The sequence below is a fragment of the Hyaena hyaena genome, unplaced genomic scaffold, assembly GCF_003009895.1.
Source record: "Hyaena hyaena isolate Hyena2069 unplaced genomic scaffold, ASM300989v1 scaffold_37, whole genome shotgun sequence".
NCBI lineage: Eukaryota > Metazoa > Chordata > Mammalia > Carnivora > Hyaenidae > Hyaena > Hyaena hyaena.
In genome coordinates, this window is record NW_024080669.1 from 4,846,446 (window position 1) to 4,874,230 (window position 27,785).

Consider the following 27,785-nt stretch of genomic DNA (forward strand, 5'->3'; position numbering starts at 1 on the left):
CAAGGTGAGTGACGGAAATCTGCAACGTGTGGTTTCCAGGCCGGATGCACTGGCTGTACCCGGCAGGGGAGGCTCCGAGGGAGAATCTCCAGTCGTCGGTCGGCTATAGCGATCGCTGTATACATCCCTAAAATAGGTGTCCGGGAAGCGAGACCCGCCCCCCGGAGCCCGAGCCCCCACACGCCAGGCGCCCAGGAGAACACTTTTTCCTTGATCCGGGGGAAGCGAAAACGAATTTTAACATAAACATATTTGCATACGCCCCTCCCCTTGGCCCCGCCCCTAGGTGGCGCGGGCGCGCCGCCGAACGCCAGCGCCAGGGGGCGGGGTGGGGGAGGGGGCGAGTCCTCCGAGAGCCGGGTTGGGCTAGCAGCGCTGTGATTGGTTGGCCCGGACTCCGCCCCCAGCGCATGTCATTAGCATCTCATTAGTTGTCCGCTCGGGCTCCGAAGGAAGCCACCGCCGCCAGTCTGAGGCAGGTGCCCGACATGGCGAGTGCTGTGCTGCCGAGCGGATCCCAGTGTGCGGCGGCGGTGGCGGCGGTGGCGGCGGCGGCGGCGCCTCCCGGGCTCCGACTCCGGCTTCTGCTGTTGCTCCTCTCCGCCGCGGCACTGATCCCCACAGGTAGGTGTGAGCACCGGCCGGTTGGCCCTCTGAATCTGAGGCACCCCAGTGGCCATAGCCGTGGAAGGGGGAAACGTTTCCATGACAACCTTCCCCCACTTCCTAAATCCGAATCGGAGGGAGTGTGGAGTGGAAACTCAGGGCTGAGATGGAAGGGGCAGAGGGGGCCGGTGACCCCCTTCTCCCTTGCCCAGCTGGGTGGGGACTGGAGCCCTCAGGGATGGCTGCACCCACACCTTTTCTCCCCGGCTTGGCGCGGGGCGCGGAGTGGAGTGAGAATGGGGGGCCCGGGGGCTGGAGAATGTGGGAGAAGGGGATGGATGGGAGGCACCCCCCAGCCTTCCGGACCCTCCCAAACTCGTTGTTGTCCCCGTAACTTGCAGGACCAAGCGTCCCGGGGCTGCCCATTCGCCCCCGCCTCTCCAGCGGGCCCCCTGATTTTCTATCCCCTAAGCCTCCCCATGGCTGACCAGCAGCCTCCTCCGGCGTGATTCCTCACCGAGCCACTGGACACCCCGACTTGTCTGCCTGCCCCTGCTCTCCCCGCGCTCCGCCTCCCTCCCCCGTCCCCCGAACCGCGCGCCGCTCGTGTCGCCCTCCAGCCACATCGCGGCCCGCCGCCCGGCTGCGGGGCTCCCGGGCCCGGCTCCAGGCGGGGAAAGTTCCTCAGGCCCGGCCCCGGGTGTGTGTTGGGGGGCGGGGGGGTTGCTGTCGCCGCCTCTGCGGGAAGGAGCTGGGAGCCCGCAGCCCGCCCGGCCCACGGCGTCCTCCGCCGCGAGTGGGGACGCCGGGTTCCCAGGCAGCCCTGGGGTGCTGGAGGGAGGTGCGCGGCCTCTGCGGCCGGGCGCGCACCCTGCGGGCCTCCGGGCGCCCCCTGCGCGCGGAGCCGTCTTGGGAATGTGCCCAGGGGCGGCTCGCACGGCCGGCGCCTTCCCCGGAGACGCCGAGCCCTCGGCGGGAGCACGCTGCGCGGCCGCCCGTGCGCCGGGCGCGTTGGCGCGGTCGGGAAAGAAGAGGGCAGTGTTTGCTTTCGCTAACAAAAGGGAGCCGGAGCCTTTCCCCGGCGGAGAGGCCGGCCGCGCTGCACCCTGCCTCCCCTTCCCGCCGGCGCCGCGCGCGGCCCCACGCCCCCGGGCTGCGGGCTGCGGGCTCGGGGCGGGGAGCGGCACCGGGAGGCACGGGGCGGGGGGCGGGAGGGGGTGCAGCAGGGCTCCGCGCCTGCAGAGCCCCTCGTTGCAGCTTGGGAGCTGCAGGACCCGCGAGCAACAAGTGGCGGAGGACACGGGCGCCCGGCCCCCACCTGCGGAGCCCCCGGCCGCGGCGGGCGCAGCGCCGGGGCCACCGCGCCTCTCCCGGGCGCCTCTCCGCTTGGGCTGTGCCTTTTGTTTACACGTTAGAGGACACACAGTTACGTAAACACCGCAGGAGACACGCTGTAGGAAATGGGGGATGTCTGGGGGGTGCTGCCTTTGGATTTGGGGGACGCCTGGTTGGTTGCTTTCCCCCGAAACAGGCTCGCCAGGTGCTGGGTTCGGGGAGCCTATGGGGAGGTACCGGGGTGGGAATCCGGCCGCAGCTCCGTTCCAAAGCTGAGGATTTTTTTTTTCCTTCCATGCCGCCGCTTGTCTCCGGATGTTGTTGATGTGTTTTTCCTCTGTGAATTCTTAATTTATGAGTTACGAGATAATTGGCTCAGCCTATGGCGGTGCGGTTACAACTTCATTTCGGGCGATGGCTCTGACTGGATGGGTTCAATAAAATGTTGGTGAAAGGGGTCCCTCGTGCTGCTGCATTGCAAAAAGCGCCAGTGTCCGCTAAACGTGAGCGTGAGTAAAGCCTCGGTAACTGGCGCATAATAGAGGCAACAATAGACTTGTATTGCCTGCAAAAAAAAAAAAGGGGGGGGGGAGCGCTGGTCGAGGCTATTGCCATTTAACCGAAAATGGGAGCCGTGCAATGCCGCTCGGCAGCGGAGCGGGGTCAGATGTTACCTCCCCTCCCAAGCCTGCTCGTGGACGGCACCGGGTAGTAGCGACAGTACTATATTTGTAACTATCTCGCGGTGTGAAGTTGGCTCCCCAGCGAGGGATGTCTTCGGACTCAGAAAGGAGCGGTCTGGAACTCAACCGTGCATGTCAAAGCTACAAGAAAATTCTGTTGCCAGTTACCATGGAAGCAGCTTCTTGCTCTTGTGTACACCCCTGTTTGTACGCTGGTTATCAGATTGTGTTCAAATTAGAAAGTAATTGGGTTTGATTTGTAGTGAGAGGATGAGATGACTTTCTTTAAATCTGTTTTTTTTTCTCTTCTGCCTTTTTTGGTGATGGGTTTGGGAAGGGGTCTTGGCCCGGCCCCCCAGGTCCTGGGCACCCAGAGAAGACTTCGGGTGGGCCCTGGGGGACTTTGCTTCCTTAGTCCTCTCCCGTTAAGCTTTCTCAGAGGCTTCCAGGTGCCACTGTCAGGTTAGAGAAACCTGTTGATGTTGCCTTGTAACTTCATTAGGCGTGTTTCATTTACATCCTCGCTGGGAGAGCTGTCTGGGGCCATCGTACAGGAGTAGATCCCGGTTCTCTCTCCCCCCCCCCCCCCCCCCCCCCCCCCCCCCCCCCCCCCCCCCCCCCCCCCCCCCCCCCCCCCCCCCTGGCAAGATCTCCCATCTCTCCTGTGGTGTTTGGATTAAATGGATGTTAATGAAATGCAGCTAAAATGGGGTTGTGGAAACTCACTCCTCAGTGTGAATCTCGCGTGTCACATTTTAGGTGGACGCATAGTGTTGCAGCTCCTCCATCGCCAGTGAACCGCGATGATTACCCTCCTCTTACCTTCTTTTAGCCTTAGAGGGGGTGGCTGCTGGGTGGCGGTTTGTGATGGTGCCGGAAGCCCAGGGGCTGGCCTGTTGGGGCTTGTATACCGGGAACGGGGACTTGACAAATGTGCCGCCCTGCCATTGTTGCCTTTCCCTGCATCAGATTGAATAGCCACAGGAGGGACTTGCACTTGTCTGTGATAGCTTTGATAAAATATCCCTCATTAATGCCACTTTATATTTACAGTGTGTCACTGGAGACGCACAAGGCTTCATTTAGTGACTTGTGTGACGAGACAAGCTTGCATTATTTGCCTGGGACATTTTGGAGGAACAAGAGCCCCATTGAGCAATCTTTTGAAATGAACAAATACGGAAAAAGGGGGGATAAAAGAGCAGGCAGTTCCCTGGAACAAAGAGCTTTATTCATATGGATGTTGTACATGCTTTATGCAGTTTTCCCCAATGGCCCTCCCGGGGAAGGGGAGCGGGACGGGGAAGAAGCCTACAAGCAGGACACTTTCGCTTCCTCCCTCACTTCCTGACTTCAAATTCTGACCGAGTTGGGCCTGGCCTCCCTGCCTGCTCTTCTTGCCCCCCTCCCTCTAAAAGCCCGGAAGGTAACAGGTTCCCGGGTCTAAAAGGGAGATTTTGAAATGCTTTCTCCTAGCTCTGAATTTCAGCAGAAGACTGTGCTAGCTACCTGTTGAGGCTTCCTGGCCATTGGAGGACTTACTGGTTGAAGGGAAGGAGGTATCACTTTTTTTTGACATGTGTCAAGAAGTGGTTTGAGAGAGAATGTCAGATCGGTAAGATATCTTGCAAACTCTGAGGTTAGCCTTACTGTTTATTTTTAAAGAAATGGTGTAAACACCGAAATCCCCAGTTTTTAATATCATTAATGGTGCTCTCGGAGTTTTTGTTGATTTTTGCCCGCACCTGGTATGTTTTCGCCTTGTACCCTATGTGAATTTTTATAATTCCTTGGCCTGCATTGCTAAATGATTTCCAGGCTTTAAAAACTTGATAATATTGCTCTGAATATAAACTGTCTCTTTCTCTGGGGTTTTGTATGTGACATTTTAATGCCTAATCGGCCACCTAGAATTTACATTTTAAAAATGTGTGTGTGTGTGTGTGTGTGTGTGTGTGTGTTTAACAAAAGACCTGTTTTTTGTGTGGGGAGGTCTCTTAAATTGGGCCAAACGAATCTGTGCTATCATTTGAATGGAAATTTTCCAGCATATGAAGAAAATTTATACAGAATAAATCCTAAGGATTCAAATGCTGTATCTCTTTCTTGGGAAGAATAGTACTGACCATTACGCTGGGCATTTTTCACTGAAAATCCAGCACAGAAAGGAGAAATCACACAGCGACATCTGTTGCAGAATTGAAAATTTGCTGCTTTGAGTTCGGAGCAATTAGTCCCATATAAGCGCCTAATGGTATCAGCCAGCGTGTATGCTCACTCGTACAGATACGTGTACGTGTATATACCACATGTGTACGCATATACGCACATATACAGACACTCACCCAGTACAATATTCATGTTCGCCTTGCCATGTATTTTATAGAAAATGGAACATATTAACACCTAAGCTGCTTTTTCTTATTGCCTGTTGAGGAACTGGAGATTCTTACAATCATGGAATTTCTGTAAGGGGAAGCATGTTAGAAATCGTCTGGTGAAATCTCATTATTTTGTAGCGAGGCAGCCAGAGCCCGCAGAGAGAAGGACCCTGCTGACCACGGAACTGAGGATAAGTCAGCCCCCCAGCCCGGCCCCGGGAGCAGGCCCATTGATGTCCAGTCAGCAAGCCTTCTGTTCCACCTCCCAGCAGGGGTGCCCCAGTGAGGGATGCGGATCATGGGTAGAACTCTTATCTTGGCTAAGGCTAGTATATACTGTGAAGACAGCAAGATTAATTGTTGTTCTAGGTAATAAACCTGGTTCAGAGGAGTGACCTCTGAGATAAAAGGGCCGGTTCTTGGTAAGGTTGTCTTTGGTGTTGACAAATGATTCCGAAACCTCTGGACTTTATTTGGCAGTTGCAACATGAACGTCGTCCAAAGCACCTTCATAGGGGAGAGCTCGTGGATTTGTGTCGCTGCAAGAAGTCAGATGTGTGAACGCTGGGCTTCAGAAGCCTCAGCTTTTGCTTTTTAAACTCTCGATTTGTCTTTTCAAGGATTAATAGTAACAGTAGAACTGGTTCCGCATAATGAAGGAAGAAAGGAAGGATCCTTAAGTCAAGAACAAGGACACATCCTGATTTTCTTCCCAGGTATTTGTACCTTTGCATTTAAGCAGAGAAAGGGCTGAGGGCAACTTTTTTTTTTTAAGGCAAAAAAAAAAAAATTGTTTTTGCAAGATGACTTATTTTTTTTAACTTGCTCCTGTTTTCTTTATTTTTCCATTTTATTATGGAGATCTCCAAATATGTGCAAAAGTAGAGAGAATGCCATAATTAACCCCGTGTGCAAGTCGCCCAGTTCAGTAAACGATCTACCGGTGGTCAGTCTGTCCTCTGTCTGCTTCCTCCGCTTCCCAGAGTCGTTTCAACAAATCTTGGACATCCTATCGTTTCTTCCATAGTTTACTTTAGAAAGATTCCCCTAACATACCGTCGCACCCCCCCCCCCCCCCACGCCTGCCTCTCATAATCACAGCCTCGTGAACTGAGTGTACAGCCTCTCAACCGGTGTACAGAATTTTGGCCCTGCCCATAATAGCAGGAAAAGCTGAGGGAGAAACAAGAGAAGCCAGAGCGCAGATTCCTGCCTGCATGGAGACCTTTTCGTGTGGTTTGGTTTATTTTGAGCAAGGTTTTGTTTGGATCGGATAAGATGAGTTTTATTGTTGTGTAAATATGGTTGTGTAAATATGCTGTAATTGTAGCTAATCCCTCAACTGTGGCGGGCTATGGGAAGCACCCATGGAGAGATTGGCCGTTTCCAGTTGTTCTCATAATGAATACTCTCCATCCTGAGGACTTCTGTAGGCAGGGCGATTTTAGTTTGATGGCTGTGAGATACCTCATTCGTGTATTTATCTTTAAATGCCTCCGTCGTATAAATGCCTTTGTGTTTTGTGAATATACGGCTTAAAAGGAAAAAAGAAATGTCTTTTCTTGTTTTGAACCGGCTAAATGGTAATACCAGCCCGTGTTCTATAACGAAAGCAATCACAAAATGCCTTCTTCGGTGGGGGAAACCCAAACAACCAAGCTGTAAGTACCCCGTGTTTGCAGGAAGGGGGTAGGGGGTGGTCGCGAGAGAAAAGGTTGCTATTTGTACTTCTCAATATTCGTCCTGTTGATTTAAAACGGGAATTTTGTAATTTCAGCCAGAACTGTTGGAACGCCTCTGTGTTAATTTCCGAACTTCTTTGGTTTAGGGGAAAATAGGTTGGTTCTATTTCCCAAGGTTCGTGAAACGTGAGGGGGCGTGTGTGTTAAGAGGTTCTTTCTCAAATGTATTTAATGTGGACTATAAATCTGAAGCCTTTGGTTGTTTGGTTTCCAGCCAAACAAGTAATTACACATGAGATGGTTCTGAGGGGTCTGAGCGTTCCTGGCCAGGTAAAACCCGCCTCCTGCGCCCCTCTTCTGATCTGGCGTGGCACAAGAAAAGCTCAAAGGAATGCCTACGATCCGCGGATTGGGGAGCGCCACCAAAATGGAATAAAAAGCCTTTGTTTGGAAACCGTCAATGAAGGAAGGGACCCACTGGAATGTTTGTAATTACAAGTGGCACCTCCTTGTTTAAATTTCAGAAGCCACAGTTTCTTTTTCAGAGATTTAAATTGCAGGCTCTAGCCAGCAGCTGCTGTTGTGGTTAATGGGCAGTTTCTCTTTGAAGATCTTCCAGTGCTGGTTCTTAGAAGCTTTGGTGCACTTGGCCTTGAACTAGGGTTAGAAGAAAGGGAGCTGGAGGTATTTATATACATGCACAGCAAAAGTGACGTGTGGCCTTTATTATTACTCCAAGGAGCACCTTGGCGTCAAGGTTGAGAGGAAGCAGCACTAAGAAAAGTCTGATATGACTGACAGGTGTCTTGAATGGGATGATTATCTTAAGAGAGATGTGGGGTGGGTGGGGAAAATTTGTTCTCTTAGTAGATATTTTCTTGGAATATAGTCATTTGACCCAACATTTTGATCTAGATATTTCAGAAATGTTAAATAGGCTTGAAATGAAAGCGCCGTGATATATATTTAAATGCTACTCGGTGTTTGAAGATGATATTCCAGTGACATGGACTTTGAAAAAATGCCTGGAATAAGTGTCTTGCTCTTGGCAGTCTTCCTTGGTAAGGTCGGCGCTCCTCAGCCATCCACTGGACCGCAGTGTCAAATGGGAATTAAGTTGTGAGGTCCCTGGAGGGGGCAGGGAGAAATCTGCCCGGAAAGGGTTCACCGGCCCCCTCTCTTGCATTGTCTGTGCCCCACCGCTCGCCGCTTGGCTAGGATGAACATAAAAGTTAACATGTCAGAAACTGAACCTTTCATCTCTCCTGTCTTAGGTATCAACTTTTCTCAAAGTCTCCATTATTGCAAATGACACCATGGTTCTCCTGGTCTCCAAGGCCCTGAAATTTGGAGTCCTTTCCCCACCTCCTTAGTTTTCACTCTTGGACTGAAATAAAATGGTGCTGATTGTTTCTCCACGACATCCTCTGGAAGCCTCCACGCCCTCTCTAAACCGTGTTTTACTCGAGAAGCTTCCCAGCCAGTTCCCCTGACCCCAGCCTCCGCAAGTCAGGACACGAGCCCACCTACCCGTGTGGTGCTTCTTTTCCAGACACGGTCATGACACTGCCCTTCCACAGAACCTAATCTCAGATTCTTGCTTCTCACGTCTGATGCACGATCCAGCCGGTTTTATCTTCAGCTTGGCCCTTCCTCAGCTGCTTTCTCAGTCCTTCTCCTCTCATTGCCCTCATTCCTTATTATTTTTCTAGCCCTTTCCTGATGGGACTGGAAGACAGACGAATCTCTGTTGACCCGAGGAGGAAAGTGCTGTTCTGCTACCAGCCTTCAGCTCGTTGGCTTCGCATGGGACTGCGCTCTCACCTGTTTTTCACATAACTGTTTGGCTTACAGGTGTGGGCCTGTTGATTCTCCTCGCCTCCCTTGCGAACAGACATCTTCCCTTTGCAGCTTCGGGCTTAACTAACCCATGCTCATCTGTACCCCGACACAGACCTTTCTTTTTCTGCTTTGTAGGTAGATCCGTGAGTACGTTTCTTTACCTGAAGTAAAGAGCTGAAGTGTGCAGATATCGCGGTCATTATTTGAGTGAAAACTGTAAACAGTAGTGTGCTGACAGTGCACTGTGCCTGTTTGGTTGGTCCGCATTCGAATACGGGCACTTACTGCGGCATGAAAATGGTGTAATTGACCTAACAAATTACACGCTGGCATGGTAAGAGTTTCAGACAAAAAGTCCAGCCTTCAGGAGTAGGAAGACTTCAGAGGGGTCAAAGTGCCAGGGAGCAGTGCACTTGGCATCAATGAAATGTACCCCTCTGAAGATGATCCAAGAGATACACCACCTTAGAAGAGTGTTTGGTGTTCGTGTTCAGAATGTTGAGTTACTAAGAAGTACCTCCCTGGGGAGCCAGAAGGACAGAGCGCTAAAACCCAGGGCTTTACTCACCTGCTTTTTAAATAGCTTTGACTTTGGGGGCAGTCCTGCCTAACAGAGCTCTGTCATCTCTAGCATCAGGATGGTCGCATTTTGGTTGATCACATAGAGTGTACAGGGTCACTGGCTTAAGAAAAAAATGAACCTTTAGTTTTTCAGTCTAACTGCTAATCTTGTTATATTACAATTTTTTTATTATATTTTATTTTTTAGAGAGAGAGAGCGTGCATGAGTGGGGACAGGGCAGAAGGAGAGAGAGAGAAAGAGAGAGAGAGAATCCCAAGCAGGCTCCACTCTCAGCCTGGAACCCAACGTGGGGCTTAGATCCCACAACCCTGGGGATCTTGACTTGAGCTGAAATCAAGAGTTGGGTGCTCAACTGAATGAGCCACTCTGGTGCCCCCAATCTCGTTATCTTAAGGATTTTTTCAAAGCCTTTATCTGGTAATATTATCTGCCACTGTTTTCCCCTTATTTTTTTCTTGTCTGGCATCCTTCCCTTGCAGGGTTCGGAACTTGCTAGTAGAAGGTTCCGTACTCTGATAATTCAGTGATATGAAAACACTTGATTATTACAGAGTGTTTACGGATAGTGTTGGGAAAAAGGCTATATGCCCAAATGTGGTGTGTGTTTGGCTCTTTGCTGAATATGCCTGTGATAAGCCAAGGCACCCAGCCTACAAGTCATCAGCTTGATTCTCTCTTCTGAATAGCAAAGGAGCATCACTTCATTCCTCTTACAGAAACCTTTACTTAAACAATGAAAACTTCATAGATAGGGAGAAAAAAAAAACCCAAGTTAATTTAGTACTAAATTACTGCTCAAATGGTTTTATCTCTTAAAAGGTTCAAGTACAGATTAGCTTAAATGACACCGAACTTCACTTTTCCTTGTACGTATCTTGTGAGCACACATCATTGTGAAGAGACCTCTGTCTCCTTTCTTTTAGTTTTGTTAGTAATCACATGAATGTTACTTGCTGCTTTTTTTTCCCCTTTTCTGAAGCAAATCTCTCCCATCTCTGAGCCAGACTGGCAAGCGGTGTGCCCAGTTTAGGTTACAGAATAGTAAAACCTAGTGCTTTAGTCATGAGTTAAAAACAGCAAAAGCAACCTAGTTTATAGGATGTTAAAAAATAAAATAACCTATGTATGATGCACCTGAGAAGGATGTATTTTTTATATATATGGCTTTTTAAAGAAATATTTATTTATTTTGAGAGAGTGAGCGAGCAGGGCAGGTGCAGAGGGAGGGAAAGAGAGAGAATCCCAAGCAGGTTCTGCGCTGACAGCACAGAGCCCGACTGGGGGCTAGAACTGTGAATGGTGAGATCATGACCTGAGCCGAAACCGGGATTTGGATGCTTAACCAACTGAGCCACCCAGGCGCCCCATGTATGGCTCTGATTAAACAGTCATGACTTACAGAAAGGGATTAGGGGTTATGCAATCATGTTTGTGGATCCCTTATGTGTTTGGCAACACTGAAAAGCACTGTGCTGAAAGAATTCATTCAGGATGCCCTCAACTCTCTTTAAGGTGAAACTGAAGAACAGAGTGGCAGCAAGGTCCCATCTGGAGTGGAATGTTCTTTGGAGGTAAATGGAATCATCCAGTCTCCTTGGAGAAACTGGCAGTGAATACAATCTCAACAATTTTTTTTTTTTTTAACTTTGAGAGAGAGAGAGAATCTTAAGCAGGTGCTGTGCTCAGTCTGACTCAGGGCTCAATCCCACAACCCTAGGATCATGACCTGAGCGGGAATCAAGCATTGGACGTTCAACTGACTGGACTGTACAGATGCCCCTCAAATTTTGGGGCTTTTAAACACAGACAGGACTTTTGAATTTTACTCAGTCTCTTATATTTTATATACTGTGTTTAAATCAGTAACTTGGAATTTTCTGTAACTAACTCTTAAGGCATTTGGTAGAAAAATGAGGAATTAAACATTTTTAAAATGAGTATCTGCTTTTATTTATTTGTTAATTTTTTAAATGTTTATTTTTGAGAGAGAGAGAGAGAGAGACAGAGCACAAACAGGGGAGAGGCAGGGAGAGAGGGAGACACAGAATCTGAAGTAGGCTCCAGGCTCTGAGCTGTCAGCACAGAGCCAGACGTGGGGCTTGGACCCCCAACCTGAGATCATGACCTGAGCCAAAGTCGGACGCTTAGCCAACTCATCTTGGTGCCCCAAGTCATCTACTTTTATACGAAGGATTGTGTTAGGCACATTCATAGTGAATACTCTGGTCCCTGTCTTCCAGAAGGTTGTAGTTTATTTTTTCTTGACTTTTATTTTGGAAGAATTTTAAAACCACGGGAAAAGCTAAAAGGAAAGTATCATGAATGCTTATAAACCCCTTACCTAGACTGATCAAGTGTTAACACTCTCTAATTGTGTATACTCACCTATCTTTTCCTGTTTTTTTCTGAACCAATACTTCAGCACGGAAACCCAACTCCTGAGAATAGGGGGATTTTCCCTCTGTAACTTCAGTGCCATTATTACGTTCAAGAAATTTAACACTGATTCTGTAATATTATCTAATATCTAGTCCATATTCAAATTTCCCCATTTGTTCTGTTTATATTCTTCATATGTGTTTCTTTGTCCTCCCTGATCCAGAATCCATCGGAGAGGAGGTTGTCCATTACATGTAGTTTTCACATCCCTCTTTCTGTAAAATCTAGAGCCATTCCTTTGCCTTCCACCTTTTCAAGATTTTTTTTTCTTAAAGGAGTTTGGGGGCGGGGTGTGTCTCTGATGGTATTGATATTTTGTTCATTCCAGAGCTAATGTTTTGTAGAATGTCTCCCAGTTTCATGGATGCTTCATTTCCTCATTGTCTGATTCAGATCACAGTCATAGTCAAGAGCACTGCCTAGCTGGTGGTGCCGTGTTCTTACAGCCCCACCTCAGTTTGTTCTGTTAGTGGTGATGTAAGTAAGTTTGATCCCTTGGTTGACAATAGAAATTTGGTTACTTAGTTTAGGTGGACTTAGAGATTTCTCCATTAATTTGTGGGATATTTTGAGACTGAAAATCCTGAAAATCTCTAACACTACTTCACTTAGTGGTTTTGGCAGCAGTGATAAGAACCCTTGTCTGAATCAAGTATTATGCTGGTGGTTACAAAATGGTAATTTTTCTAATTCTGTCATTTCTCTACATTGAGTAGAAGCATTCTTGTTTAAAGAAGAACTTACCTTTCCCCCTCCTCTCCTCTTTTTTGAAAATCACAGTGGACAGGTAGATTTAAAAAAGAAAATTCAGTGTAATCTATTTCTTTTTTTTTCTTTTTTTTTTTTTTTACAAATAGTTTATTGTCAAATTAGTTTCCACATAACACTCAGTGCTCATCCCCATAAGTGTCCTCCTCCATGCCCATCCCCCCCTCCCCCCCACATCCATCAGTCCTCAGTTTTTGTCAGCATTCAAGAGTCTCTCATGGTTTGCCTCTCTCCCTTTCCCCCACCATTTCCCCCCTTCTTCTCCCCCTTGTTCCTCCATCAAGTTCCTCCTAATCCTCCTATACGTGCAAACATATGATATTTGTCCTTCTCTGCCTGACTTCTTTCGCTCAGCATAACACCCTCAAGGTCCATCCATGTTGCTACACATGGCCAGATTTCATTGTTTCTCATTGCCATGTAGTATTCCATCGTATAGATAAACCACATCTTCTTGATCCATTCATCTGTTGATGGACACTTACGCTCTTTCCATGTTTTAGCTATTGTGGAGAGTGCTGCTATGAACATTGGGGTACATGTGCTCCTATGCATCAGCATTTCTGTATCCCTTGGGTAAATTCCTAGCAGTGCTATTGCTGGCTCATAGGGGAGTTCTATTGTTAGTTTCCTGAGGAACCTCCACACTGTTTTCCAGAGGGGCTGTACCCGTTTACATTCCCACCAACAGTGTAGGAGGGTGCCCGTTTCTCCACATCCTCGCCAGCATCTAGAGTCCTCTGATTTGCTCATTTTAGCCACTCTGACTGGCGTGAGGTGGTATCTCAGTGTGGTTTTGATTTGTATTTCCCTGATGAGGAGGGATGCTGAGCATCGTTTCATGTGTCTGTTGGCCATCTGGATGTCCTCTTTGGAGAAGTGTCTGTTCATATCTTCTGCCCATTTCTTCACTGGGTTGTTTGTTTTTCGGGCATGTAGTTTGGTGAGTTCCTTATAGATTCTGGATATTAACCCTTTATCTGATATGTCATTTGCAACTATCTTTTCCCATTCCGTTGGTTGCCTATTAATTTTCTGGGTTGTTTCCTTGGCTGTGCAGAAGCTTTTAATCTTGATGAGGTCCCAATCATTTATTTTTGCTCTTGATTCCCTTGCTTTTGGGGATGTGTCAAGTAAGAAGTTGCTGCGGTGGAGGTCAAGGAGGTTGTTTCCTGCTTTCTCCTCTAGGGTGTTGATAGTTTCCTGTCTCACGTTCAGGTCCTTTATCCATTTTGAGTTGATTTTTGTGCATGGTGTGAGAAAATGATCTAGTTTCATTCTTCTGCATGTTGCTGTCCAGTTCTCCCAACACCATCTGTTAAAAAGGCTGTCTTTTTTCCATTGGATATTCTTTCCTGCTTTGTCAAAGATCAGTTGGCAATATACTTTTGGGTCCACTTCTGAGTTCTCAATTCTGTTCCATTGGTCAATGTGTCTGTTTTTGTGCCAATACCATACTGTCTTGATGATGACAGCTTTGTAGTAGAGGCTAAAGTCTGGGATGGTGATACCTCCCGTTTTGGTTTTATTTTTCAGTATTACTTTGGCTATTCGGGGTCTTTTGTGGTTCCATACAAATTTTTGGATAGTTTGTTCTAGTTTTGAGAAGTATGCTGGTGCAATTTTGATTGGAATTGCATTGAATGTGTAGAGTGCTTTAGGTAGTAATGACATCTTAACTATATTTATTCTTCCTATCCATGAGCATGGAATGTTTTTCCATTTCTTTGTGTCTTCTTCAATTTCCTTCATAAGTTTTCTATAGTTTTCATCATACAGATCTCTTGTATCCTTGGTTAGGTTTATTCCGAGGTATTTTATGGTTTTTTGTGCAATTGTGAATGGGATCAGTTTCTTGATTTCTCTTTCTGTTGCTTCATTGTTGGTGTATAAAAATGCAGCCGATTTCTGTACGTTGATTTTGTACCCTGCAACTTGGCTGAATTCTTGGATCAGTTCTAGTAGGCTTCTGGTGGAGTCTGTCGGGTTTTCGATGTAGAGTATCATGTCATCTGCGAAGAGTGAAAGTTTGACTTCCTCTTTGCCAATTCTGATGCCTTTGATTTCCTTTTGTTGTCTGATGGCTGATGCTTGGACTTCCAGCACTATGTTAAACAACAGTGGTGAGAGTGGACATCCCTGTCGTGTTCCTGATCTCAGGGGGAAAGCTCTCAGTTTTTCCCCGTTGAGGATGATGTTAGCTGAAGGCTTCTCATAGATGGCTTTGATGATGTTTAAGTAGGTTCCTTCTATCCCAACTTTCTCAAGAGTCTTTATTAAGAAGGGATGCTGTATTTTGTCAAATGCTTTTTCTGCATCTATTGACAAGATCATAAAATCATTTTATCTTTTCTTTTATTGATACGATGTATCACATTGATTGTTTTGCGGATGTTGAACCAGCCCTGTAACCCAGGAATGAATCCCACTTGATCTTGGTGGTGATTCTTTTTATATGCTGCTGGATTCGATTTGCAAGGATCTTGTTGAGAATTTTTGCATCCGTATTCATTAAGGATATTGGCCTGTAGTTCTCTTTTTTTGCTGGATCTCTGTCTGGCTTGGGAATCAGAGTGATGCTGGCTTCATAAAATGAGTCCGGGAGTTTTCCTTCGATTTCTGTTTTTTGGAATAGCTTGAGAAGAATTGGGATTAATTCTGTTTTAAATGTCTGGTAGAATTCCCCAGGGAAACCATCAGGTCCAGGGCTCTTATTTGTTGGGAGATTTTTGATAACTGATTCAATTTCTTCACTCGTTATGGGTCTGTTCAGGTTTTCTATTTCTTCCCGTGTGAATTTTGGTAGTGAGTGTGTGTTTAGGAATTTGTCCATTTCTTCTAAGTTGTCTAATTTGTTGGCATATAATTTTTCATAGTATTCTCTGATAATTGCTTGTATTTCTGAGGGGTTGGTTGTAATAACAGTGTAATCTATTTCATTACCATCACATTTGGTGGGTGGAACCCCCCCCCCTCAGTCTGGCTCTTGTTTCTTTTTGATATATCTCCTTTAATTTTTAAGTTCTTTCTTATTTTATGTCATAAGAAGATGTTTAAGCTCAGGTTGTATTTTCCCTGTCCCAGACCTGGAATCAGCAATTTCTCCAAGAAGTCTTGGCTCCTTTTAGTGGAGGAGTGGTGTTTCGATACCAAGGATATGTGCCTGTTGCTATTAACTTCATGTTTCAGTGGACAGAACGAGGATATATATGTGTATATTTTTACAGTACATAAAAATAAATAATACATCTATTATAATATAAATTTAACAATTCAAACGATAGTTTAGTAAACATTTACTTATGTGAAATATATTTTTATTTATATTTATTTACATTAAATATAAATATATACTTATTTATAACTTTATACTATGTATATATAAAAATTATCTATCTACCTGTATCAATTCCAGTCTAGTACTCCAAGGTTCTTTTTCTCCTCTTCCTGTTCCTTATTTGTATCTGTCTTTTCCCAGCCATGCCAATGTCTTATAATTAATAGGAAAAAAGTTTTGAAACGACTCTGCCAAGACCAGTATAGACAACGAACCCCTACCAAATAAAGCTCAGTAATTTTTGCCATTCTTTTTACCTTTAAAATAGATCTCACAGAGGATAGACAGAGTACTGTGTTTATAAGGTCACACATTAGTTCCTTCTGCGTGTGTGTGTGTGTGTGTGTGTGATCAATTAGATATATAAATATATACTTAGGATTTGTTTCTGTTTATATTCAATTTCAGGTTTTTTTTTTTCCTAAACCTGTTAATTTAATGATATATTTTGAACATGTGAATCATTAACATGACTAAAAAATCAAAACTATATAAGTCTTACTCCCTGGCCCATTCCCATGTACCTTCTTATCAGAGCCAATTTCATTCCTTTCTCATAGATCCTTCCTGGTTTTCCTTTTGCAAACATAATAGGTAGAGTTTTTTTTTTTTTTAAATACTTTTCCACAAGCTTTGTTAACATCTGTCTGTACCCTTTTTCCTTATTTGGAAAATCCTCGCCTCTCATGTTTATTTTGATGATATCCTGCCATTTGGCTTTATTTTACTTAGAAGCCAAATTTTTCTTTTTCTTTTTTTTTTTACTATCTTTTTGTCTCTTCCATTTTTTCCTTCCAGGGTAATAAGTTCTTCTTGGGTTGTCAAGAGAATTCTGTATCTGTGTTTTCATTTATTTCACCAGATTACTTGTAGGAAATTGGGGACTGCCCCTTTCCCTATAATGCAGTGTGTCTCTGTGATGTTTAATAACCATGGCTTGCCTGACTTCTCATCAATCTTTCTCGACTCTTCTTTTCATCCAGTAAATTGGCAAATCTGTGTCTCAAACCTCCATGCCGTCTCATTCTTCCCACCCTTTTTTGTTTGTTTTTTTTCCGTTTTGTTTGGTTTTTCCATTTGTGGCACACTTACTTATTGTAAAATGCATAGCCTTTTGCATCTAAACTTCAGCCCGTGTTCTAAAACTGCCTACTGGATATCTCAGTCCACAGGTACTTAGTTCCACGGTTAGCTCAAAAAATATTAATGACAAACACAAGCTGTCATTCAGTTAGTGTTTTCACCCCGTGAGTGGTTCTGTCTCTAGTCGCATTTTACAGATGAGGGAGCAGAGAGGATGATAGGTCCCGTGTCCAAGAGGCTTAAGTAATAAAGTGGCAGAACCAGGTCTGTCTTAAGAACCTGTACTTTTCAACACTTAACCACATATATATTTTTAAAATTCAAGATGTCTAAAATTGAACTTAACCATCTTTCCTGCCCGACCCTCCCTGTGTCCTCTATTTCCTGTCCCGATGAAAAGGGTACCACTATCTACCCAAGGGGTGAAATAAATCTGGGAGACCTCTAAGGGGACTCCCTCCTTTGCTGTCCCCTGCCTCTCTCTTAGTTACTAAGTCTTGCTTCTCTCTCACATGCACTCTGTTTCACCACCAAGGTCTTAGGTTACCCTTATCTTTGTTTTACAGATATGGAAAGTAGTTTTATACTGATAGGAGAGCCCCTTAACTGGCCCATTTACCTCTAGTCTCGTCCCTTGTAATGCATCCCTAACACCCGTGTTTAGACAGATCTTTGTAAAACACACCTGAGATGATCACTTTTGTGCTTAAAATCATGCTTTAAATGTCTTCTTGGCAGCTTGACGATAAAGCTGATGCTCTTACAGCCTGGCCTACAGTGCCTTTCATCACTCTTTGTCTTTCTCTCCAGCTCGTTTTGCATCAGCCTCACTCACCACGTTCTTCTCCTTGCGTGTGGCTCGAGGTGCTACCCACCATGTTGTTTACTTTCCAAAGGAAACGTGTCCTGGATGTGCTGTGCTCTCAGGCCTTTCCCTTTTTTATATCTTCCCCCCTCCTCCTGAAACACTCTTGTCAATATGGCTGATTCTGACATGGCTGTTGATACCTACTCTGAGCACCAATTCCTCAAGGAAACTTAACCGCCACCTCTCAGGTGGATTAGGTACCTTTTCTGTGTGCCCTTCTTCAGCCCTTCCCCAAAGGGCTTTGTCTGACTTAGCTTCTTCCTTCTGTTAACCATGTTTCTCGAATTGCCCCGAGTTCTTTCTCTGCAGCTGTGCATTTTGTATTTGTCCAGTCGTTTCCACCAGCAAAACATTCCACCCTCTGGGCTTCCCTGTCAGCACGAGGATCCAATCTGGTGTTTCTTTTCAAAGCGATTTCCAGCCTGAATGTAATTTTTTTTTTCCCAGCTTCCATTACAGCTTCTGTAGCCACTCCATGACATTTAACATTTCCTGCCTTATTATAAGTTGACATGTGCCCATGGGTATGTGTTTCTCAGTCCTTTTGTAGGAGGAACTGCTTCTTATTCATCTTTGAATCCTCAGCAGCATGGGGCACAATGCCTTACCTATAGTATGTGCTCAGTAAACATCTGTGGAGGCAGTGAATGGGTTGGAAATTAGGTATGCATGGTCTGTTAAACCATTTCTAGCTCTTTCAGCATAAACGTGAACAGAGAGTGTGATATTAATTCAGTCTTGAAGACCAGTATAAAGGTGAATCACTCCGCAGATTTTTTGTTCATGTACCCTTTCCTTCCTGTACTATCTGATTTCCAGTATATATACAGCTTATCTTTTCTCCTTTGTTATGGATACTGGGAGCTGTAGTATACAGTTTGCACTAGGCCTTTGGGTTAACAAATTTAGTTTAGTGGTTATCTTATTATCAGCTTTTAGAAGGAGAATTCTTAGAAGCTTTTTGTTCTCTCATAATGGATGAGGAGCTATCAACATGCCTGACTTTTTCATAGCCTGAAGGACTGACTTCTAGAGTGTTTGTTCATACCCAGTTGTTGGGCAATTGTTGGAGAGGTTTAGATAGACTACCGGTCCAGATAAGAGAGCCTCTTTCTCTTTATTTAATCACTTCACAGTCCGGGGATGGCTGGGCTTTGAGTCATTGTACTGCCATATTGGCACTTTATAGTTGAGGCCGCCAACCAAGGAACTTAGCTCTGAGGTCGTCTGCTTCTCCTCACTTCACTTTCCGCGAGAGTCTTGTCTTAAAACTGAGCTATATGCTCCGGAGAGGCATGGTGAACTTAGGGAAATTTAAACCTCAGGGCACCAGTTTTTCTTGTACAGTAATACAGTAATAAAGATATATGTGGAGTCAGTGGCTACAGGATCAAAAAATAGATCTCCGTAGTCAGATCAAACATGAGAAATGGCTTGTTGCTGAGTTTCAAAAAAAATGGGATGGGTAAGGCAGTCTGTCTTTTGAAGGACCTTCCACTATTTGCGTGGCTCTGTAGCTGGTGCTAACGTGTGGCAAAATTAAGCGTATTTGCCTGCGACAGATCTAGTTTTAAACAGAAAGGTTTCCTGTGGGCCTCACGTGGAAGAAGGGAGAGATTTCATATGCAGGCCGAGGAAGAGAGACCGTGCTAACATCACCTTTTAATTTAAGAGAAGTTTGGGGTTTGTTCTTTCCTGTGAACATAGAGGTGGAGCTCACTCTAACCAGAGTTTATTGCTGTAATATTTTTTAAATGCATTTATGACACTGATCTATCTGTGACCTTGTAAAGGCGTTTTTGGGGGGGGGGGTAAGCCAGCCTTTCTTCTCCGTGTCATAAGTGATGTCTGTTCAATAACTCTAACTTCCTGACAGTCCTGGGAGGGGGCGGAGGGCCCATCATAACTTGTTTTTTTATGGCCTGTGTCTAAAGTGTTCCTTCATATTCACATCCATTTGTTTAGACTTCTCTTCTCCCCGCCTAAGGCATGCATCCAGCCGAGTCTGTGTTTGGTGCTTTAAATGCTTTGAATTATGGAGAATCATAGCATTTTATCGATGCTTTCCTTGAAGCTGTGTAGCTGTATGTTGTCTCAGGGTACTCAGTTGGTGTTTCTGAGGCATTGCGGGTGGCCCATTGCAATTAGTTGAGGTTTCGATTGAGATCACTTGTCCACCTTGATTTCTAGCACGTGCCATTCCTTACCCCCTTTTTGGGGTAGACATTTTTTTTTTTTTTTCAGGGATTGCCTTCTTACGGAATCCTTCAAGTTGCAGTCGTTAAACCTTTCCTTTCCGCCATAAATCTTGGTAAATATATCCTTATCAGCGTGACCTGTCAAGTAAATGATTTGATAGCAATATTCAAGAAAAATTATATCTTTGAAATACAAGTTTTGTCAGTGCGTTAATGTATAGTGTATGATTGGTATTAATTCACAAAAAAGAAGAGATTAGTTAATCAATTTCTACTAGAATTAGGTGGTTAATGCTTCAAGCGTCCTATTTAAAAGCAATTGCTTCTGGGTCCTGTTGGCAGGATTGCTTATTTTCATTATTCTGGTCATTTGCATGAAAACAAGTTGATGATTCTTTAAGTAACCACCCTGTTCAGTTTTCTTTTCCTCTTGAAATGTTATTCCTCAAGCGTTCTCTTCCATTCATACTGCGGCATGAATCAGGTCTAGAAAGTTAGAATTTCAGGCTAAAGTAGTAGTAGTAGAACTTCCCTTTCCCTCTTTTTTTAACCAAAAATGATCTCCCATTTTCCTATTAATTTACCCATGATTGTATCTTTTTATCCTTCTTTCATAAGGTGAACACATACAGAGTTCTGCTTTAATAGAATATTTTTCAAGGTTTTAGGATTTTTTTTAAATGAGGTCATCATCTTGAAGATTGTGACCTGAACTTTTCGTGAACTAAAAGACAAAGAAAAGGATAGACTTTAAAAAAATGAATATATAATCCACTTGTAATGGAATAACTGATCAGAGCTGATTCATTTTATAACATTTACCTGGTGCTCGCTCCCAAAGCACTCTACCATTTCAGCAAGAGAAGCTTCACATTTATACATTGGATCGCCAAAGGATTCTCTTTGAAATGGTGCTTTTTGAAAAAGATTTGGAAACCACCAGCCTAAACAGAATGAGTCCTTCTGGTTCAAAACAAAGCTGGAGAGAATGACACCCAGTTGACTGAGAGCCCATCAGGGGCGGGGCCAAAGCCGTGGGCAATAACCAGGAATGCTCCTTCATCTCCTCTTTCCTCTCTTCATATTCTCTGTGGGTCCCCAGAAAGCATGAGAGCAGCCACATTAGAGAACTGGTTGAGGACTCAGATTTCAGATCTCCGTCCTCTCTGTCTTTCCATTGTGCTCTCTGTCTCTGTTTCCATCGAGGCTCATAATGGAGGCAGCTGGCAGGGGGTTGGAGTGCAGAAAGCTCTCCATTTAAACCAAGTCCTGAAAACTTGGGGAAGAAAGAGGTGAGAGGAAAGGAGATTCTGGGGTGAGGGAGAATCACATGAATCAAGGTTTACAGGTGAGAAAGCTAAAAGGGAGAGTGAAAGTGATTAAGGAAAGATAGCTGGTGATAGATTGTGGAAGAACTTTGAATGGCAAATTTAGATTTAATTCAGGGGGTCATTGGGAACTATTGAAGGGTTTTTGGGCAGTGAAGTAACATCAAATTGGTGCTGTAGGAATGTGAATCTGGCAATGGTCTGTGCTTAGACTAGGAATGAGAAGTAGGGGGTGGTGCGCCCAGGTGGCTCATTCAGTTAAACATCCGACTTATGCTCAGGTCACGATCTCATGGTTCTTAAGTTTGAGCCCCTGCCTCAGGTCCTCTGTCTCCCTCTCTCTCTGCATCTCCCTTGCTCATGCTCGCTCTCTCTCTCTCTCAAAAATAAATAAATAACATTAAAAAAAAAAAAAGAAAAAAAGAAATGAGAGATCGGTTAGTGGTATAATAGTTCAAGTAAGACTTAATGAAAACTTGACCTAGGAGGAATGAAGGTGGAATTGACTGGATTCGATGGCTGACTGGAAATGGGGGCTGAGAGAAAATAAAAACTAGAAGTGAAGACGTGCTTTGATTTTGAACTTGAGTAGCTTAAGAGAGCAGCTCTTCCAGTACACAGGAACAAAAATGTCATAGGGGTTTAATGAGAGAAGACAATGAGCTTGGTCTGGGGATATGTTAAACTTGAGCTACTAAAAGAACATGGTGGAAATACTTAGAAGGTAGTTTGAAATGTGATCCTAGAGTTTAGAAGAGAAACTGAGAGCAGAGCTAGAGATACAGATTTGAAAGTCGTCTGTAAAGAGTTGATAGCCGAAATTCTACATTACCTATTGATCCACTTGCTTAGGGGCCACACCCGTATTTTGGTACCGATGTGTGCCTGACGGTGAGTTAGGTGCTGGAGACGAGTGTATGGCAGATCCTCGAGGTGTGTTTCTTGGGGACAAGATAAGAAATGTGATGAACCCTGGGAAGGACGAGTCAGAGGACAGGAGAATAATATTATGGGTGTGAGATAGGCAGGGTTGATGTGCGATGGAAGTCTGTTCTCTAAACAGCTAAAGATCATGAACGGGGGAGAGGGAAGGTTCATTGGAAGTGAATGAGCTCTGGGGAGGAAGTTATAGAAGAATGAAATTAGGTAATAACTTAGCCAGTCACCCAGCTAGGATGCAGCCACCCTGGAACGAGGTTCCATGTTTTGGACTAGAATGTGCTATAGTGAGTTCAGTTCTCAGTGTACAATTTGTAGTACAGCAAATTGTGCCTTTAATCACGGTATAGGGAACTGTGGAGAGCTTGTTCAGCCTGTCCATATTACTTAAAATGTTTAATTAAGATTCTTGAGGTTGTGGTGTTGAATAAAGAGCAAATTAATGAACTTCACAACTGTCCTTGCATCTCATGTAGTGAGTGACAGCTTTGGCAGGCGTGAGCGGGGAAGGATAGAGGGATGCTGTTTTTCTGGAAGTGTGCGGCTTTAACAGTCGGCCCCGGACAACAAACCCAGATCCTAGGGCAGCACAGGGGGCGCTCCCAGGATGGCAGGAGGAATCTAGGTCAGCTCCACGGCAGCTCCTATTCTTTAGGTAGATTAATGTTTGCCACCCTCGTTTTCAACACGCGGTGTAAAGCCCAGAAAGACCGTGCGTGGTTCCTTAGCACATATTAGCCAGCGGGAGGTCACAAATTAAATTGATGTGTGGGACCATTTTGATTTGCAGTTGAGTAGAGAGAGTGTAGCTCAGGCCTAATATGGCGGCCTGATGAGCTGTGGTCTGCATGGCCTGGACTCTTCCGTGTGAAAGAGCCATCCTTGGGGAAGTTGTTTGCATGTTACCCAGGGGAGATAGATGCCTGCTTCTGTCCTCCAGGTAGAATGGGGAGAAGGTAGCCCAGTTTAGCTGCGGAGCTCTGAAACTGGAGCTGGTTAGTTTAGCATCTGAAGGTCTCTTCTGTAGCCATGCCTCTCCCCTGCTGCTCAGAGGACTTTCAGGGATGATGGAAATAGTCTCTACTGCACGGCCCCGTGTAGCCGCACGCCACATGTGACTCTTGAGCACCGAAATGTGGCTTCTGCACCCGAAGAGCTGGCTTTCTAATCATATTTCATTTACGTTAATTTAAATTGAAATAGCCTCCTGTGGGTAGTGGCTACCATCTTGGACCACAGAGCTCTAGACTCCAAATTAAAAAGCCGAATTCTCATGCTTGTCCATAGCAGTGAGAGAGGACATTAGAAGGGGCATTGGGTGAAGACATTGACATGCTCCCCAAAGTCAACAGATGCATATGGAATCTTGGACTCAGCTACCGTGGGCATCCAAAGTGCGCATTTTTCTCGATGTTTCTCTTACTATTCATGTCTGAAAGCTTCTAGGATATCCTAATTGCCCTTTCTTTATTTGAGGAATTACCCCTTTTGTCCTCAGAGGGGTAGAGCTCATCTGGTTCACAGATTAATAGCTCTACCTTTGTCCTCAGGATGCTAAATCTTGAAGGTTACTCTTATACGACTGTATGCCAATTCACACTGTCATCTTTTTTTCCTTTTCCTTTTTTTTTTGGATGCTGAAAGTGAGTGAAATGTGAAAAAAACATTATTCATTTTAAATAGTTTTGACTGCCAGGTTAATGCTACTCTTAAGCAGAGCTTCATGAGGTCTGGCCATAGTCACTGCTTTTAACTTGATTTAAAGTTCTTAAACATTCTGAATTGCTTCACCTAATCTTTTTATACTGAACGTACAATTTTCAGGCTCTTTTTTTTTTTTTTCAAATCCATAACTGACAGCTGCTCAACACCTCATTCAAATAGTTTTAAGAGTTTGAGAGAAAAGTTGGGACAGACTGGATTTACTGACATCAGTTGGATGGAGATATTGTGGATTTAAAGATGATAGAGAAGGAGAAAGAAAAATGTGAAATAATTATTGCATGTTCACTGCTGGCCCAATGACAGCGATTTGAAGCTTCATAACTAACAAAACTGAGAGGTAGCAGAGGGACATTTGAGTTCACTTTCAAAATGTAACATAAGGAATGACCATTCCATTTGGAAACCAAATTTTCATGTGTGGTCCTATTTGTCTTACTACATCTTAAAAGAATATCGGCGCATGGGAATGCCCTTATACCAACACCTCACTACGGGCTTCTTGAAATATGTTCCGTAGATTCTATGGGGCTGTAAACTCCTCGAAGGAGCCCTTTAGAAGAGCCTGTGATGTCTGGTGCATAGCAAATGTTCCTTATAAAATTCTCATTTTATAAGAGAAACCAAGATCGTAAGGCCTTCCCCTTCTACTTCCAGTGACAAATGGAATTGCCCTAGGACTCAACTCAAGAAGGCTGTCTGTGCCATAGTGATTGTAGAGAACCTTGTCAGGTGTATTTGTCCAAGATTAAAATTAACATGACTATAAATTTTGTCCGTGGGTTTTTAATACCTTTGAGTAAACACTGCATGCGTATCTGTGTGTGTGTATGTGTGTGTGTGACCTACTATGTGCTAGACTCTGTGAGAAGTGCTTGATTCAGAAAGATGAATTGTGTAGTGTCTCTTCCCTGCAGGGGCTTATATTTTAGATTCAGATGAAGGGTACTGTGAAAATGACAATGCTGTGTGCTGAGACCAACAACAGACAGAGTTTGGGGGTGCTACAGAAAGCACAGAAGAGTGCCAAACTCAATATGGAGACTTGGAGACAAGGAAAGACTTTCGGGGACCCTGGAAATGGATCTGAAAGATAGGTACGAGAAAGCCATGTAGATGGTATTAGGAGTTTGTCCAGGTAGAGAGATAATATATGGACGGATACAGAAGCATAAAAAGCATGTGGGATTCTGGGAACAGCTTGGCGGGCTGGGGGAACAAGCCCTTGAGGGAGCAGCTGGAGAAGGCATGTGGGAGTCAGATGGAGGGGGACCAACTTGGTAGTGAGGAGTTTGGGCTTTATCCCAGGGTGAGTTGCCTGGAGCGGGTGGAGGTGCAGTGGTGAGGCTGTGATGGGCTGGGTATGGAGCGCACTATGTGGGGTGGGGGTTAGAGATAGGAGAAGGTTAGGGAGGAGCCGTGGAGGAAGCTGAAAGCTGAGGTTATAAGGACCTCGTCTCAGGGACTTGCTAAGCAGTTTGGGAGGAAGTTCATTTCAGGACATACTTACGTGGATAGAATTTCATGACTGAATGTGGACAGAGAAGGAGCAGCCTAGGTTAATGATCAAGTTCTGGCTGGGTCATCTAAGTGGCGATAAGTCCGCTAACCAAGCCAAGGGGTTGAGAAGCCCAGGCAGTGCTGGGGTTAAGGTCAACTGCTCAGCTTTGGAGAGGTCTGTGGCATACCCGCGGGCAGATGTCTAGCTGCGCTCTGCAGCACTCATTTGGAGCCATGGTCACGGACAAGCTCTCCCTAAGAAGAATGTATATACACCGGGTACAGGGGGGAGAGGGGCTAAGGACAGGATTCAGGGAACGTCAACAGTTAAAGGAAGGCAGAAGATGAATCAGTGAAAGGGATGAAGAAGGCACTGTCGGCTTTTGAGGAAAACCAGAAAGGCTTTGTCTCGGTGTCCAGGAGAGAAGAGCCTTCTAAGAAAGTGAGGAGGACTGCTGTCAAAAGCTAGAGGGACATGAGATTAGATAAAGGAGGCCACTCTCGGGCCTAGTACTTAGGCATTTGCAGGGGGGAGCCTAGTGCAGTGGTGAGTGGAGACCAGATGGCGGTGGGTGGAGTGAGCCGCGGGGGGGGGGGGGGGGGGGGGGGGGGGGGGGGGGGGGGGGGGTGCAGGCTGGGAGGCGGGAGTCCAGACAAGTGTTCCAAGAGACTTAGCTCGTGAAGGTAGGGCAAGGCAAGAGGAAGTGGAAATAAGGAGATGTAGGATTGAGGAGGATTAAAAAGATATATGGATTTAAAATAGAGAGACTTGAAAATACTTACATATATCAAAAAGAAGAGGTAATGCCGAGGGAGATAGAAAATAAAGAGGCAGGAGTTGATGGTTGAGGAAGCAGGTGCCATGGTGAAGGCCAGCAGGAGGCATTTGCTTGGCCCCCGGACGGAGGTGGGATGGGGGGTGGGGAAGAGGCCATGGTTTCTTCTGAGATGGAAGAATGGGAACAAGGGTGGGTGTAAGTTAGGTAGTGTGTGGGAGCATCTCCCTGGGAAAGCTGGGCCCAGGGTGAATGGAGACAGTTGAAATGCCCCCACTGAGGTGTGACAGTGACCACAGTCCTCTCGGCTGCCCAGCGGCCCCCCTCGGGGCCGAGTGCTCCTCTTTCCAGGGAGATGCTTTGCTACTGAGGTGTCCTTGATACCCTTATCCCTTTTAGAGGGAAGGCAGGTGAGTATGTCACGGACATTTAGAGCTAAAGGGACTGAGAGGTCACACAGACGAACCTTCTTATCTTGTAAATGAGGAAACTGAGGCTCAGAAAATTGAAGTGACTTACTCAATAAATCCACGGCCGGGACCAAGCTCCAGGCCTCTGACTTGAAGCCCAGGGCTCTCTTTTCTGTGCCCTGCTGCCTCCTTGATAAGGATTATGAATAAATCCAATTCATTATAATGCTCTTAATATCCTATTTTGGACACTAGGAATTGTATACTATTTTCTTTCTCTCCCAACTTTCTTCCCCTTCTTTCTGTCTGGTTCAGGCAGCTATGACCATATGCTAGGATGCTAAAAAAAATACATATATTTTTTTTTTTTTTCCCTAAATGGAGATGCTATTTGATTGATGAGAATTTTGGGGGCTCCTAAATGGTGAAGTGCTTGGAATTTCTGGTCTTATAATAAACTGATTTGCAAGATGGGTGGGTGTATTCAGTCCTGCATATATTTGTTCTAAATTTTATCTAGTCCATATTTGGAGAGAAAGTACCTACTAAGTGCCAGGCATTGTGATGTAGCACAAAATTCCCTTATGTGTCTGCATGTCTGCTGAGAACGGACTCTCCTGTTCTTTCCGTGTAAAGTGTCAAGTTTAATATCAGTATCTTGCGAATGCCTTTTTGGGATCCGCCATCTCCGTCCTTAGGCTAGACAAGAACTAGGAAGTGGTAACAGCATGTCTGTTGGGTAAACACAGATTTGGCAGGAGTGATTTACTGTGGGGCCCGGGACCCTTAATTAATTATCATTGTTTATAATACATTTTTCCCCTTTGTTTTCAAGAATGGGAATAATTTAGCAATACTATTGATAAATAAAACATAAAAGGTCAGTGATGGTTGCCTTGGTAACTGTATTTCTCAGCAAGTATTTTGTTTGCCATGAAATGTGTCCTGGGTGATTCACTGGAAATCAGACTCTGAATGTCATGACTTCTTGTATTTGAGCTTCTTAGGCACTTGTTTAGGAGTGACGGTTTTGTGGCTTTTGGGGTTGGATTTTGAAGCCGCGTGCGTGATGGGGCTCCTTGCCTTTTTTCCTTCTTTTGGAAGAGAAACAGAAAACCGAAATCGTGATTACAGTGAATCTATTTGAGTCCAGGAACTTCCTGGTTCTAATGTGGGGCTTGAGTTTCTGAGTAATTTTTGGGATACATGAAATTTCTTAAAACTGGGATATTTTTAGGCAGAGTACGGACAATGCGTATTTTCTTTGTTTTTGATTTTTATTTTAGAGAGAGAGGGAGTGTGAGT

The 27,785-nt window shown here is 45.1% G+C and overlaps 1 protein-coding gene across 5 annotated transcripts in view; it reads left to right on the top strand.

Annotated features, from left to right (window-relative positions):
- Positions 1 to 474: 474 nt before the first annotated feature.
- Positions 475 to 27,785, top strand: part of CADM1 (cell adhesion molecule 1) — a 331,788-nt gene continuing 304,477 nt past the window's right edge. For all 5 annotated transcript variants that reach the window (XM_039229286.1, XM_039229287.1, XM_039229288.1 and 2 more), the window contains exon 1: positions 475 to 624. In XM_039229286.1, coding sequence (XP_039085217.1) covers positions 489 to 624 — 136 coding nt within the window. In that variant the 5' untranslated portion in view covers positions 475 to 488. The remainder of the gene's footprint in view (positions 625 to 27,785) is intronic.